At 46.3% G+C, this 15,000-nt stretch overlaps 1 protein-coding gene across 1 annotated transcript in view; it reads left to right on the top strand.

Annotated features, from left to right (window-relative positions):
• The window catches only part of LOC119401723 (ras-related and estrogen-regulated growth inhibitor-like protein), a 57,148-nt gene that overhangs the window by 39,038 nt on the left and 3,110 nt on the right, over positions 1–15,000 (top strand). The window contains exons 2-4 of the mRNA XM_037668657.2: positions 11,739–11,795; positions 12,500–12,576; positions 13,936–14,169. Of these exons, the coding sequence (XP_037524585.1) occupies positions 11,739–11,795; positions 12,500–12,576; positions 13,936–14,169 (368 nt within the window). The remainder of the gene's footprint in view (positions 1–11,738; positions 11,796–12,499; positions 12,577–13,935; positions 14,170–15,000) is intronic.

Here is a 15,000-nt window from a genome sequence, read left to right as displayed (position 1 = left end):
GCTGTTTAAATAGAAGGGGGACAATGGGATAGGGAGCGGGGGGGGGGGGGGGGGAGCGGACTACTTGAAGTAGGCCTCCAATGCTTTCTCAGTCCGCTTCAGGATGGCCTCCCGAAGGTCGGGCCTCGAAGTGCGTAAGACAGCCAGCCACTATTCCTCATTAGATTTTAATTGCTTGAGCAAATAGGGAAGAACTTTTGCCGCAGCAGCAGTGGACATTCGTGAGTAGCTTTGGCCATCATACAGAGACTCCGAGAGTTGCTAAGTCCATTCACGTGTCTTGCAGGCAACGACAAGCAGCGGTTCAAAACTGACATTACGTGCATTGCTGTAAACGAGTTGAGAGCTGACAGAATCGCTGAAATCAGTGGGAGATTCATTAGTTTCTCCTTAGACATCGATCAGTGTTACACACAGCTGTTCTCGGCAAGTGTTACTGAGATCATTCATCGAATATGTATAAAGCTGCTAGCGAGGGCCTCTTTAAGGTGAGGGCTCCTGCTGTCTGGCCTCACAGCACGTCAGCCCGGAAAGCCACGCGCACCCTTCGGCAGTTCTTAAAGCAAGTGACTTAAATGATCGTGTGATTATAGCTACGCTGCACACTGTACATGTGTATTTTGAATTCTCTGTACTCGTGCTTGCTCTCTCTCTTTCAGCCCCGTTCCCCTCCCCATGTATAGGGTAGCAAACTGCACAAATTCTAGTTGACCTTCATTCATAGGCATGCGCAGTGTTGTCAATTAGGGGGCCTTGTTTCACCTCAGGGCCACCCCCCTCCCATTCGTCGAGCACGAAAGAAAACTAGCTTCGCAATGGATGCAGAAATGAAAATAAAGCGATGACGTGTTCTCGCAACCGCCTGCCTTTGGTCGCCGGCTTTCTAGGTGTAAAGTTGAGAATAAACAGTTCTTGGAATGCAACATCAGGGATTCTCGGCCGTCATTATCGTCGAATCCTGAATGGCCATAACCTACACTATAAACAATGACAGAACAGGTCCGGCTGAGTAAAGCTATGAGGCAGACTTGGTGTCCTCCTTAGATAATTGAAGGGAGGAAGGCGCCCCCCCCCCCATGCCCCCCACCCCTCCACCTTGTGTACATGCCTATGTCTTCCTGCATTTCCTGCATTCTATCTCTCTCGAATGAAATCGCCTGAAATATGTATCACGATTGGAATTCAAAAACGTGGAACAGCCATCGCTTGCCTAAATCGCGTTTGATTAGTTGCTTCTTCATGTGACCGATGCATTTATAAAGGACGCTTCGGTTATACGAAACAACAATGAGCAAGATCCACATAGAAATAGGGAAGTAGCTACTTCTGGACACCCCTTCTTCTATAATATCAAACGTCGAACGTGTTTAATTAAATGTACCGTTGCAGTGGCACGTGAGCTGTACACTGCGCATTTTATGTACGGCAATAAACGTGACTGATGCCCGCGGACTAACCTCGTTGTCTTTGTACAACTCTCAGAGCTTTCGTATACGGCACACACCAGCACATCGGCCGCGTCGCCGCAGGGACTAGTTAGGTTAGGTAACAACGGGCTTGTTACGTTCGATCGTATCGAGAACAAGAAGGGGTGCGCAACGCAGCCCACGACAACAAGAAAAGCAACTGGTACGTGTATGCAAATAGACGAAGGCGACGGAAACGACTAGTCTAAACTAACGATATCGCGATATTGTGCACGCTTAGCATTTGCAGTTTTTTCTCTTCGAGTTTGCCCTGTACTCGATCTCTTGAAGCAGGCTGAGATCTGCTTCTGGTTCATTCCGCGTATATAAATTGGGTTTATTGACGAAGAATTGCTATATAGGCCATGCTACGACCTCTCGTATAAATATTCTAAACTGATTCAATTATAGAGTCGTAGCAGATATTCTTTGCTCTTTGTGTAGGCTATTTTCGCCTATAATGGACTCTTCGCCCTAAACGAAGGACCATTGTGACGTTGCTGGGACTGCCATGAAAGGCGGATGCTGCCAGACGTACATAACCAGTAGAGCTTCTTATATGATGAAGGTTTACATGGTATCTCGTCGTAGAGGCTAACATCCAGCCTGGATTAGTAGAAGTAATTTGCACTACTAATAGACCCTTTTCATAATTGTAATGCTAGCTCTCCTGCGATGCAGTTAGCCCAACTAATGGCGTCTAGTCACTTGGCGGAAACAGCGTGTTGAAGCGCTGTTTGACTGCGCTATGAGGCGGAAAATGTACACAGCTCTGTTGACATAAAAAGACATAATAGACGAATAGACAAGCCCCAGCACTTGCAACTAGGATCTCGTATCCACTTGAAGGACGACAGGTGGCGCCATTAGTCGGGCGAATATGCAGCACAGAGAAGAGTATTTGCGGATCATGAAAAGGGTCTAATAATGCGAGCTGGTCATCGCAGCCTTGAGCTGTACACTGACAGAACCATTTCGGGCTTCACAGTGTCCTAAAAGGTACGGCTTGATTGAGGTTAGTAACGAAATTTGTTTAAAAAAAAAACTAAGTGACTCGAAATGCTCACTAATTTGAGTCCTTTAGAACGAGGGAGATTGTAACTGGTTTCAAGTACAAATGCGTCGAGACGAACTCTTATTTAGGTTCTCTGCGGCACTTCCAGTAGTACTTCTTGTATCTGATTCAAACAGATTTTTATGAACATGATTATAAGAGAGCATCAAAATGTAATATTTGCTAAGACTAGGTCAAGTTGAGTCCAATCATAGCCTACACCTCTGAGATTGAGCTACAAACTGGCCAAGCCGTGAGAATGGGTAGTTTGCGTATATCATTTTTGAAGTCTTGACGGTTAAACGTATGATGGCAAATAAATCTTAGAAGGGTAAAAACTGGATGCTACGTGCAGGCGAGACTTCATTGAGATCTCATTTGAGTTTCGTTTTGGGTTCGACGCATTGCTCATAGGCGCGAAACTAATTGCTTTCTTGGCGCCTTCGCAAATAACCAAGTGTGTCTGAATCCGCGTACAAAGCGTGCCAACAAACGAGTTCTCGCTTTAATAAGGACACATCAAGGATAAAACTTGCTAAGAGGCATTCTAATTAACTCATTACCGCTCAAAACGCAATCAGCGGCCAGTATCGTGACGCGCTGACTATAGAAGAACGTTCAGCAATGGTTTTGTTCCGGGTTCGAGGACACAGCACTGTCATTGGCGACCGGTTCCCTTCACTGGAAAATTATCGCGCAGTATAACAGGTTCGATCAGATGGCGAATAAGCGATGCACTAGTTAACGGCTCTGCAAATGAATAGCGCTTTTTCGACTTGAGAAATGCAGTACTTCAGGAATTGCGTCAACCGTGCAACGTTGAGTGTTAGCGGGGTATATTTCTGAGCCCTTTTTCTTGTCTCCAGAGTTGAAACAAATGGCGGCTTTATCTAACACAGCGTTTCATGTCGTTGAACTATGCAGCGGACACTTGATCGAAACCCAGATGTGGAGGAATAGAACTTCCTAAAGACTTTTACATCAAGTTCTTTTCAGAACTGGCGTGGCTGTGTGATAGAATGCTCGACTGCCACGCCGAGTGCCTGGGTTCGATTCCGGCTCAAGCCGGAATTTTTATTGCTTGCAACCATCGGCTCGTCTTCCGCTCAGTGACAACGATGCTGACGCCGAGACCGCATTTTCTTTCACACGGACTCATTAGCGCTAATAATAAATGTTTCGGTTTTACTCCCACAACCACGATGTGATATTATAATAGGAGATGCCTTAGTGCAGGGCTCCGGAAATTTCTAACACCTGGGGTTCCTTAACGTGCACCTAAATGTAAGCATACGGGAGTCTATAGCATTTTGCCTGCAGCGAAATGCAGACGCCGCGGCAGGGATTCGATCCCGCTACCTTCGGGTCAGCAGTCGAGCGCCATAACTACTAGACCACCGCGGCGAGTGACTAACGCTACTGCTGTCAAAATACAGGACACTGTATTTGCAGATCAAGGGCGAGAATTACAGACAGCTAAAGTCAGGTCGATTCCTCTACCTTGGTGGGGTGCGTTGCATCGTCCAGGCGCCCGGCTCTCTACCCGTGCAGTCCTTCTGACAGGAACAAGGTTTGGATCAACGGGGGGCCTTCAGCGAACCCAGTGCAAGCAAGCAAGCAAGCAGGAAACAAATTCAAAGAAACAATAACGCGGGAAACGCAAAAGAGGATCCCTACCGCGTTTCAAAACATGACACCCGCTTGGGCAATCTTGTACCAGCAGGGTGTTCGCGGCTTGACCACGCCAGGGTTGGGTGGGGTGGAAGACCTTATGGCAAGGCAATAACCGCTGGTATGCCAGGAATGGCTATGGAAGGAGCGCGCATCACTGGCATACAGACATAGCTGCCCCTTTCTTGAGGTCGGTAAGTTCACGCTCAGGACGAAGTCTGTGTTCTGTTAGCTTTCTTATTCCGGCTTGGCCGCCAAGGGGCAAGAACATGCGCACATTTCTGTGCGTCGGTGCGTGGCTCCAGCGGAAAAACGCGTTGAAAGCACGTGAATTAGTGTTTGGACAAACAGTAACAATGACCGAAAGCGGAATACTTGAATTCTTCCCTGTGACCTGAGCTCTCTTCTGCGCAACTTAAATGGAGATGTCGCGTTGGCAGCTGCTATTCCCGAAACCTTAGGAACAAGGTTGAGTTGTTTTCTACCACGTTGCGCAATGTAACGCTTGGCATCCTTGCTTGATTGGTTTATTTCGACGTGTAGTGATCGACAAAGATCCGAAACTAGACAACGGTCTGTGCGCGGTTGCTTTTGAAAGGCAATAAGAGAATGAGCATGTAATCGACATTTCTTTTTCCAGGTACTTCTTTGACCAGCCACATAATACAGGCACGATGTGATCTACTAGTCTTTGCGCACTATTAATTTTCTTGCTAAATTTGAGCAGTACCGAGAGTGCAAAAAACAGAGAAAGCGCATTTTTTTCTTTTTTTGTGTGTGTGTGTGGAAAAAGGACAGAACAAGACTTCATGTACTGTACTCATCCCAGCCAAGGCGAACAGGAATGGCGAACATGTGCGACTGACGTTTGAACCTTTCGACATCTACGGAGTGTTTCATAAACCGAAGATGTCGCTCCAACTGTCTTCGCAGTTCGCTGCCAACGCTCGCAACACTACGTATACTACATATCGTAATATCAATAACTATATCAATAATATCTATATCGTAATACTGTGAGGTAATTCCATAACGTTCTTAAGTGAGTATGACAATCTCTCTCATAAGACAGGAGATATTTCAGACTTCATAGCCATGAAGCACTCAGAGCTCCTCCCAGGCGTCTTCTATCACTCAAAATCTGTAAGCTATGCAGCCTCAAGTGTAAGCTATGCGCATGCTGCATAGATTACAGCTTTTGAGTGATAAAAGACGCCTAGGAGGAGCATGCTGAGTGCTTCACGGCTATGAAGTCTGAAATATCCACTGTCTTATGCGAGAGATTGCCGTAATCAAATAAAACGCTATGGAATTACGTCACATGGCCAGATATTACGATGTAGAATTGCACTGCTGGGAGCGCCACCTTCCGTCATTATTCGCGTTTATTTGCGCATCGATTGGCCTTAACGAAGTATTCTATCAATATAACGATTTCTATATTTGTTCATTTCTGCTGTAAGCTTCCTCTTACAGGTACTTCCGGGCTTGATCCCGGAAGACCGCAACACTTTCGCAGTTAGAATGCGGATTCAAGCAATTCGGAGCAACCCCCATTCACCATATTATACCTATATATGTGCTTGATGAGGTCTAGCCCTGCGTAGACTGCCCCGAGGGAACGGTTTGCGCAGGGTACCATTTTGTAATTAATTGCGTGATCCATCACGTGAGAATTGTTAAAAGAAAAAAGCAAGCGCGTTGATATTGCGAGGTAACCTCAGCCAGCTTCACCGCGGTGCTGTTGCGTACACTACACGAGGGAGAAACAGAGCACTAAAGAGAAGAGAGATCGTGGTAATGCTAACCGTGACGATGTCGTGGGATATAAAAGCACTTGGGTTGGGGTCGTGTGGGGCGGTACGCAAAAAAGGAGGAAGTTTAAATTTAATGCAAATGCTGCGAATTACGAAGGAAGAATAAACATCAACGCGCTATTCTTTCGCTACCTCTAAAGTGCAGTTCAGAGCCCTAATAAAAGTAAAATTCACAGTCCGCCAGAATGTTCGATTCAGCACTTTTCTTGCGAAATGATAAGCACTGCATCCGCAAGCTAAGCGGCTGGCTGGAGAGAAAGTCCTGACCAGGAGACTTATTTTTGAAAGGGCGAACATTTATTGACGCGAAGGGACTAATCCACAGAGTATTACGAATAGGAGATAACGAATCAAAAGAGGCACCACTCGAAGCACAGTGCCAGCAGAATAATAGACCCATACAGCAGACCGTATACCAGACCCATCATAGTCACAGCTTCCCTGGATTCCGTCTTGACAGCAGTGATTTTTTCAGTAGGGCTTAACTGTGTATGGACTTGTACGACAAAACTTGAAAGAAAAAAATGTACCTAGAGGATCGCGTCCTGGTCTAAATACACAAGTGAATACAAGTGAGAAGCGCGAAAAAAAAATGGCAAGGCAATTCGACCAATAGCAATCACACTGCCGACCGCACGTCTCACAACCAAATTTGCGACTTCCTATTTCTCCCGCAGTTCTCTTGCAAATGCACTGCTTGCTGTGGGCCGGAAGCGCATTGTGTAAACTGCGCAAGACGTCAACTCGCTCTTCGGACGTCGTCAGGGCGATGGAACAATAGGAGGGAAGATTACACCCGGCTGTTGTTCCCAAAGAGCTTAGGGGCTGGAAAACTTACGACGAGATTGTTTTGTCGGATTAGAAGAATGTCTCCATCTTCCTTCCCCCCACTGGTTGGGTTGTTGTTCGTCCCAAGATCAACGCGATGAAATACCGTTGCGGAAGTTAGTTCTCTGAGCCCTGCTGTCCATCCGGGGGCTGACGCATCGTAGTTTAGGAGTCGTGTGAGCATAGGCGTGCGCAGGGTTCCCCATCGGGGGGGGGGGGGGGGGAACGTTCATCGCAGCGCCCCCCCCCTCCCTAAGTCAATGAACGAGGCAGATTTTGCGCCCCCCTCCCTCTCTCTTAGGTGACTAGGGGGGTCAGTGTACGGGGCAGATTTTGCGCCCCTCTTCTTAGGTGACTAGGAGAGACGCTTCCCCCCCCCGTGCGCGCGCATATGCGTGTCTGACCAACAGGCATTTGCTCAGCACCACTCAGTGGAGTTTCCACTTTGTGCTGCCCGTAGGTTTACCTTTCGAAGTGGTCACAGCTAACAGAAGTCCTGAAGAAATTTATGAAGGAAGTATTAAACCGCTGGAAAGATGGGAGACTTGAGGATCTGATGAATCGTTTTCGAATCAAATATCGAGGGGAAAATTTGGAAAAACCGGAACATGAGAAGTTGATATTTGTGAAACCGGAAAAAAAAACCGATCATGAATGCTCCTGAGTCACTGCGATTAATTATAACTTGCTGTTATGCTAACTCGACGACCTTGCATTGACGTCTACGTGACTTCTACTCCCGCACACAGCCGTACATGCATTTTTATGACACTAATATACAGCAAAGATGCCCACCAACTTATTTCGACTTTCATTAATGACACTATCTACGTACGCACACAACCTTAGGGATTCTCAAAATGGTGCCCCACTGCCGGTAGGCGACGATTACACTACCATATCTATTGGAAATTTGTCAAACATCCATTACCACAATCCACCATAACGTAGGATGTGTTCCATGATACTGGTAGATATTGTAGCGGACATGGGGGAGGCATGGTGGGTGATGTAGTGTCTCCCTCCAAGCAAGTGTGAAACTTTTGCCTCTGCGCACAGTTGACTACCCCGAATCGGGGCTGAAAGACAGCAGTTAATCTCATCAGCAGATGCCCACAGTAGGCTTCTGCTGTGAACTGCTGCTCTCTTTTGTTCCCCGATCAGGGTAGCCAACTGCACGCTGGCGAATAGGTTTCCCATGTGCTGAGGGGGTGGGGCGGTGATAAATCTGGTGATAGATCTGAATCTGGCGATAAATCTAACATCGCGATTTATCAGCCCATTTATTTAATATCTACTTCATGTCATCAAAGTTATGCTATTGCATTAAGTCTTGTTTGTTATCACAACTAGTACCGGTAAACTGCGTAGTCTGTTTCACTACGCATTATTCGATCTCTCCAACACGCTGTTCAATTTCTTGTATGTGTTTCAATCTTTCCTACTCATGTGACATACATATTACTAGTTTTTGTACTTGGACATTTTTTGCTGTTGTTGTTGATGTTGTTCTGCATTGTTCCTACTGACTCGATGTTAACCCAATTTGTTCTTACTTTGTTCTTACTTTGTATCGCCCCCCTTACACAATGCCTCGGCGAGGCCTGTAAGGCACTTGTAAATAAATAAATAAATAAATAAATAAATAAATAAATAAAATCTTCGAGCACATAATTATTGGGGCGCAGCCTTAAGCGGGATAACGGTAGACTATGGTAATTGATGATGGACCAATTTTCCGAAGCGCAGGGCCAGCAAGAACTATTATGATTATTGTGTCATTATAATTGTCTGCGTCACATTTCAAACCTGCTGAGAATGCAGTTGACGTATCGTGAAATGGCATCGAGACAGATCTAGCCATGGTTTTGATTGCATTGCTTCCATGACTGGGAAACTCGGAGTTATGCACCAACGCCACGAGGGCTGCTACAATGTATTTACAGTGACATTGCAATCGCATGGACCTCGAAGTACGCCATCCCTTACAAAAATGGATTTAGACAGTCTATAGACCTTCTAAACCCATTTTTAGAGTCTATAGATTGTCTACATACATTCTTGTAAGGGATGTCAAGACAGGTACATCCGATTTCAAGGACACAAGCTGCAAGAAATCTGCATAAACCATCACTCATCAAAGTTCATGCTAACGGAAAACAACGACAAACAGCGGGTGTGGTACAATAGAAAAAATGACTAGTATCCTTAGGTGCTTCCTAATAGACATCATGGCGAAAGCCTTTTCACGTTCCATGGCTTTAACCCTTCCTTGAAAGTTTTCCTTGCCCTCCATTGAACTCTTAATTGAATCTTCCTCTTCTTTTTCTCATTCTCAGTCCATTGCGCCTGCTTCTTCTCATTCGGTTGGAACACCTACTGTTTTTTGACGTGTAGCACGCTGCTCAGGGTTAAGGCTTGGGCTAGTTGGTTCATGGTTGCATAAGCAGGGGAAGCGCAGCGCTGTTGTCATCCGTTCTTTGCCTTGTGTTCCATCGAATTTTGTTGCGCTGTCCCCCTCCTTTTGTCACAAGTTCGACCAAACGTGATTTTTCGCGTTTGTGCTGACAAGTCGTATGCAGTATAATGTGTTGCTTAGGTAGGTAGTTCATTACGCCAAAGAAGAGGTGCAGCCCCGAAAACACTAAGCGAAGTCACTGGAAAATACTGGTGCGGAGGGAACGCACGTGTGGACTTATGTGTAACGACCATTCGTGATACTGCTCCCCAAAATAACGGCTTTTCAGGGAAGCATTACTGCTGGAAGATTCTATCAGTCGGCATCTGTTGTTTCCTTTGTTACTGCGCATGCTTAGCTGCACTTAAGACTTCATCATCAGACTTGTGGAATTGCTGGGCTCGTACGGGTAAAGCTACAGGAATCGCATGCCTGCTATGTACTTAAGTAGTGACTAACAAAAGTAGAAAATAAGTGCCGGTGAAATCAACATAGCGTGTATTAGCGCGGTACATAAAAGACAGAAACACGACACAGACGTAGACATAGGTAGGCTCTCAAATTCCTAACTTCCAACAGTTGGAAGTTTAGCACCTACCTGTCTCTACGTCTGAGTCGTGTTTCTATGTTTGTTGCACTGCGCTAATACGCGCTACGTTTGTGGATGACCAACACACCCAAGAAGCAACCCTGGTGAAATCTTAGGTTAGGTTAGGCTAGCTTAGGTTAGGTTAGGTCACGAGGGGGCTTGCCTTGGTCGGAGTAAAAAGGGAGACGGATACTAAGTGCAGGAAGCGGAAACGCGAAATTTTTGTCATGAAGAAGAGCAACGATCCTGCGCAATTAGACACGGCAGCAACAACGAAAGCAGCCACACCACGTAGCGCATGCAAATGCTCGCAGCTTTAAGACGCATGGAGGCGGTACGATTCAGTTGAGTGTGCCGCAAATATTCTATTTTCGCCGTACTGGTTCGTGCACGAACGTTCACTCCGCGGGAGCAAAGCGCGAGAGCTAGACGGGGAAACTAACTACTTATTTTCGAATCGACAGGTTGCCCTAACCTCTGCGATCGACTTGCTTGTAGTAACGTAAAGTAAGGCCTAGTCAGTCAGCAAGCCAAAACGAGTCTTACTCGGATACAGCGTCGCAGTGCCTCACTATTTCGAGGCGAAGCATTCGCCGAAGACATTTCACAGTGGTGAAAAAAATGAAAGAAAGTAAAGCAGGGAAGTTCCGCTTGTCTGCCAATGCCGTAGCAGGAGCGAAGAAGCGGACCTCGGTTGGTCACGTTTATTCGCAGCAATCGCGCAGATAGCACGTCGAATGCGTCGCCGTCTTTGGGAAAATTTATGAAGCGAATCGAACTGGGCCCCATTATACAAATGCAGAGGAGGTTGCGGGGTTTGGCTACAAAGAAAAGTTCGCTCACGAGTAAAAGGAAGTACAGCTATTTGAAGGGCCGCGTTCAGTCCAGGACAGCCACACAGAGAGGCAGGTGACTGGTTTGCTCGAAAACGGCTGACGTTTTGGCCATACGGTCACCACAGCACCTCGCGAAAGAATCTTGCTTGTGGCCTTTTTTAAGTCCTCCTTTTTCTCGTAGGAACGGGTTGCTAGGAGGGTGGTCTTGAATGGATGACATTAAGTGGACGACAAAACGGTCTCGCTTGTCAGTTTAGCGAGTCGGGGCCTGGAATTGGCTTCAGGGCACCGCACGCTGTCACCGTCCTCTGGATGTTTTTGTCACTGCCTATATGTTGCGATCTTTGTCGATTTCGTGCTCGGTTCGCTTCGCTTAAGTCGTACCGAAAGCTTGGAGGAGTTGTTGGGAGAGGGGTGGGGGGGACTACGACATTGTGGCGTAGTGTGGTCGCATCCCGGAAGCAGAGACGAGGAAATGCACTTGCATCAATTCTCTTGCGCTTTAAAGCGCGTGTGCGAGATGGTTTCTTTCACTCTTTCCTGATATATTTATTATACGTTTCAAGTTCTTACCACCACTGAACTTTGCACACGAAGAGTGAGTGGGGAAGCTGACTTCCTGGGTAGTTTTCAAGTAGTTGGTTGGCGCAGGTCACCGCTAGCATTTTCGTGTTGTAATGATTAGCTCTACATCTCTGTCGGAATAGGCCAAGCGCTAAGTTTGATGGCTTTTTTTTATGGAGGCGAAAATGCTTGAGACCCGTGTACTTAGATTTAGGGGCACATTAAAAAAACCCAGGTGGTCGAAATTTCCGGAGCCCTTCACTACGGCGTCTCTCATAACGATATCGTGGTTTTAAGTCGTTCGAGCACAACAGTTATGATTATTACGTTTGATGGCTACATTTTCTGTCAATAGGATTGTCCATATATAAGAATACAGTGTTTTTATGTCTCAGTGCTTTTGGTTCGCCAGAGGTGTGACTGAGCTTTTTCGTTTTTTTTTTCTACTTTTACAGCTGTCACGGTGCGATACCTCACGAAGCGGTACATCGGAGAATACAGCTCAAGCAAAGGTGGGACTCGTTGCTTTTATTGACCCGCATTTATTTTTTTTTATTTTTATTAAAATCTTCCTGAAATATACTTTAAGCGAGCCGTTAAGAACTTCCGTTTGTCTCATCCATTTCAGCCGCTCAAGGCATAAGCTAAAGCTTCAGTGATATAGTGGCGATTTCCACTTAACCTGTGGGATCTAATATTATCAAGGCGTGTTAAATATCATACCAATATTGCCAAAGTTGCATAGAGCGTGAACCAATTGAAAGGCTTTGTACAGAGCGTATATTCGCTCGTTCTGGGATGACTTTGGCACATTTGATGTGAAAGCCTATGCGACAAACTTGTGTCGTAAAAGTACAGGAGTCGGTAAGTATGGATCGTGTGTTGATGGTAACGGCCAGCTCACAGCGCCGATTCCAGTAATTCTGCGAGTGCGGCTTTACAGTCTAGCCACCATTTTCGCTGTTTAAGCGAAAGAATTGCAATAGGATGTCCCACGTCATTACATACGGCTCTTGACGAAGCTGCAATAACCAACAGTCCCATTGTACCAAGCATAAAGGTTCTGCGAAGAAATTACACGTCACTTAACATGACTAAATGCTCTGTGTTCAGTAATTCTGACATTAACATTTGTGAGAAAGCTGGGTGCCCTTATGTACATAGGCTGTCCACAAGGCAAGGTGCTTAACTTTGCTGCACGGTTCTTATCTCACAGATATGCTGTACCGGCACAACGTGACATTTGACAACGTAGCGACAGACGTCGAAATACTCGACTCGTCGTGTTGCATGGTGAGTATTCAGAAAGGGCGGCTTACGCTGCTCCTCATTTCCCAGCTCCTACTTGTACAAATGGCTCTCCTAATGTATGAACAATAGTACGTCCGTACTGAAGCACTTCGTATGCTGTTCCAATAAGTCCAGAAATTGCTGTAAGATTTTTACGGATATATATAGAAAAATATACAAAAAATATACGGACTCTGTATGTATTCCGCCCGAAAAGATACGGAATTATTGAAATGGCATACGACAAGCTTAAGTAGGGGTGAGGAGTGCGGACCGCTGAACGGAATAAAGAGAAAAAACAGGCCCATGAAACCGCCATGCTGCAAAAGCGTGCGCACCTAACGTGAGACTACATTGAACTTGCCCACAGACTCGTAGAAGGGCGTTTACACTTAAAGGCTTACTACGACGGTATGTTAGCTAGGCGATCGGAGGCTCGGTAAATGATTCGGCTCCTATGAGGTTCGATAGAGATCGAACGCTATACTCAAGAACGTCACGTGGCTAAGACCTGACATCAAGCGAACTGATTGCTAAACTTGTTGGTAATGATGTCGGTTTATATTTTAGGATAAATGGCGGAACTACCTATTTATCCTGACTTATGTACGGTTAACGTGCCGCGGATATTTCCTCATTTACGCATACCATGTGGTGATCTATTCGAGTGTGTCATGTTTGGATTGAGTCGGAATGCTATGGCTCCTATCCCTGTATGGACTGATGGCTGTTGTACCGTTTATTTATTGATCTGGTTGTCAATTAGCCAAATCATCAAAGCAAGACAGAGAGTCATGGAATGGGTGCAATCGACCAAGGTGTTACGGCGATTAGCTGCCAAGAACTACGTCGTTCGGGAATTCTTGACTGAATCACTGCTTATCTTGAAAATTTAGTTGGAAGCGCACCGAATACACGGAAAATGGAAGTGGACACAACAGCGCTTACACTTACAACTGAATACTTATTAGTCAGGAAAACCATATAAAGGAGATGCAAGAAAGCTGCCCTGTCCACTTCCATTGTCCACGTCTTCGGTGCGCTTCAAATTAGTTTTTAAACATGAACGCCAACCAACTAACCCAACTCGCCATCTTGTTGCACTGCTTATGTTGTTGATAATTATCCCTTATGAAACGATCGGCCATTGATCAAAGAGTCGAATGATAAAATGATCTAGGCATGACCAGTAATCAGAATGTCCTTGACTGAGACTCATTGATCGTGGGCTTACAGCTCTTATTCGCTCAGGGAACGCATGTCCCATAAAAGGCCATACACCCGCCTTTGTGCGCTCTCAACATGAACCACAGATTTCGTGTGCAGCCTGAGTGACCGCGACCTCTCATTTCTTGCCCTCAGGTGACGGGCTGCCTGTACGACCACATCACGTGGGCCGACGCTTTCGTGCTGGTCTACAGCATCTGCGAGCGCTCCAGCTTCGACCACGCGCGGGCCCTTCTCGAGACCCTGGTTGCCGTTCGCGGTGCTCGGTCGGCGCCCATGATTCTCCTCGGCAACAAGCGGGACCTCGAGCACTGCCGTCAGGTTGGAGTGGACGACGGTCACGAGGCGTCGCTTCACTTTCACTGCCAGGTAATCTTTATGCACAGTGTTCTTGTAGAGTGAATGCGTCAAGTAGACCTTAATCGCTAGACTTCAATCGCAGACTTCAGTGGTTGACTTCAACCGATAGACGTGAACTTCAGAGCAACCGCTAGACTTCAACGCAGTTGAATTCTCGCGACTGTCTTCTGTCGTTCTGTGCAGTCTTTGCGTGCGGGCTAGTGTTATGGAAGCACTCAACAGCACCAACAAGCCCAGATAAATGCAATAATGACTTTCTTGTAGAGTCATTGCTTATCCCAACCCACATTCCTCACTCGGCCTTTCACATCTGGCCTCGAACCTGTACCGACGTAAAATAATCATTACGCAGTACATTGTCTTGGGCGAGCTGGTTCATGTCCGAACTTTTGGGAACACCGTGCTCAAAGCACAGGCACCGAAACACCTAGAAGCTACAAAAAGTTACTCGGATCCTTATGCATTTGCCTAAGACGACTAGAAGGCGAAAGCTATTTTCTTTTTCTTCGCATTGGTTTTCGCGACCTGTGACGTCATGAGGACGTCACGCGGTGACACCATCACATGACGGGGATTTTTTCGCATCACTCGGGTTGATGCCCATCCCGGCGACGGTCACTTTCGCCTTTGATGAGGCATCTAAGGCTTTCGCCTTAATAGACACTGTTATATCTGCTGTATGCATCTGTCCCTGTGCGTAAATACTAAGCTCTTTCCATAAATAGTCCAGCTATATACTCGGCAGTTTGTCAGAATAATTCAGCCGTGACCGTATTCGCGCCTGTGGCAGCTGTTCGAAGCCTGTATTGTTATTGTGAAAGATTCCTCTAGTATATTTCG

This window comes from Rhipicephalus sanguineus, chromosome 8, assembly GCF_013339695.2.
Source record: "Rhipicephalus sanguineus isolate Rsan-2018 chromosome 8, BIME_Rsan_1.4, whole genome shotgun sequence".
NCBI classification, from domain to species: Eukaryota; Metazoa; Arthropoda; class Arachnida; order Ixodida; family Ixodidae; genus Rhipicephalus; species Rhipicephalus sanguineus.
The sequence above is the reverse complement of the archived record's forward strand: the minus strand, read 5'-3'. Positions and strand labels throughout refer to the sequence as shown.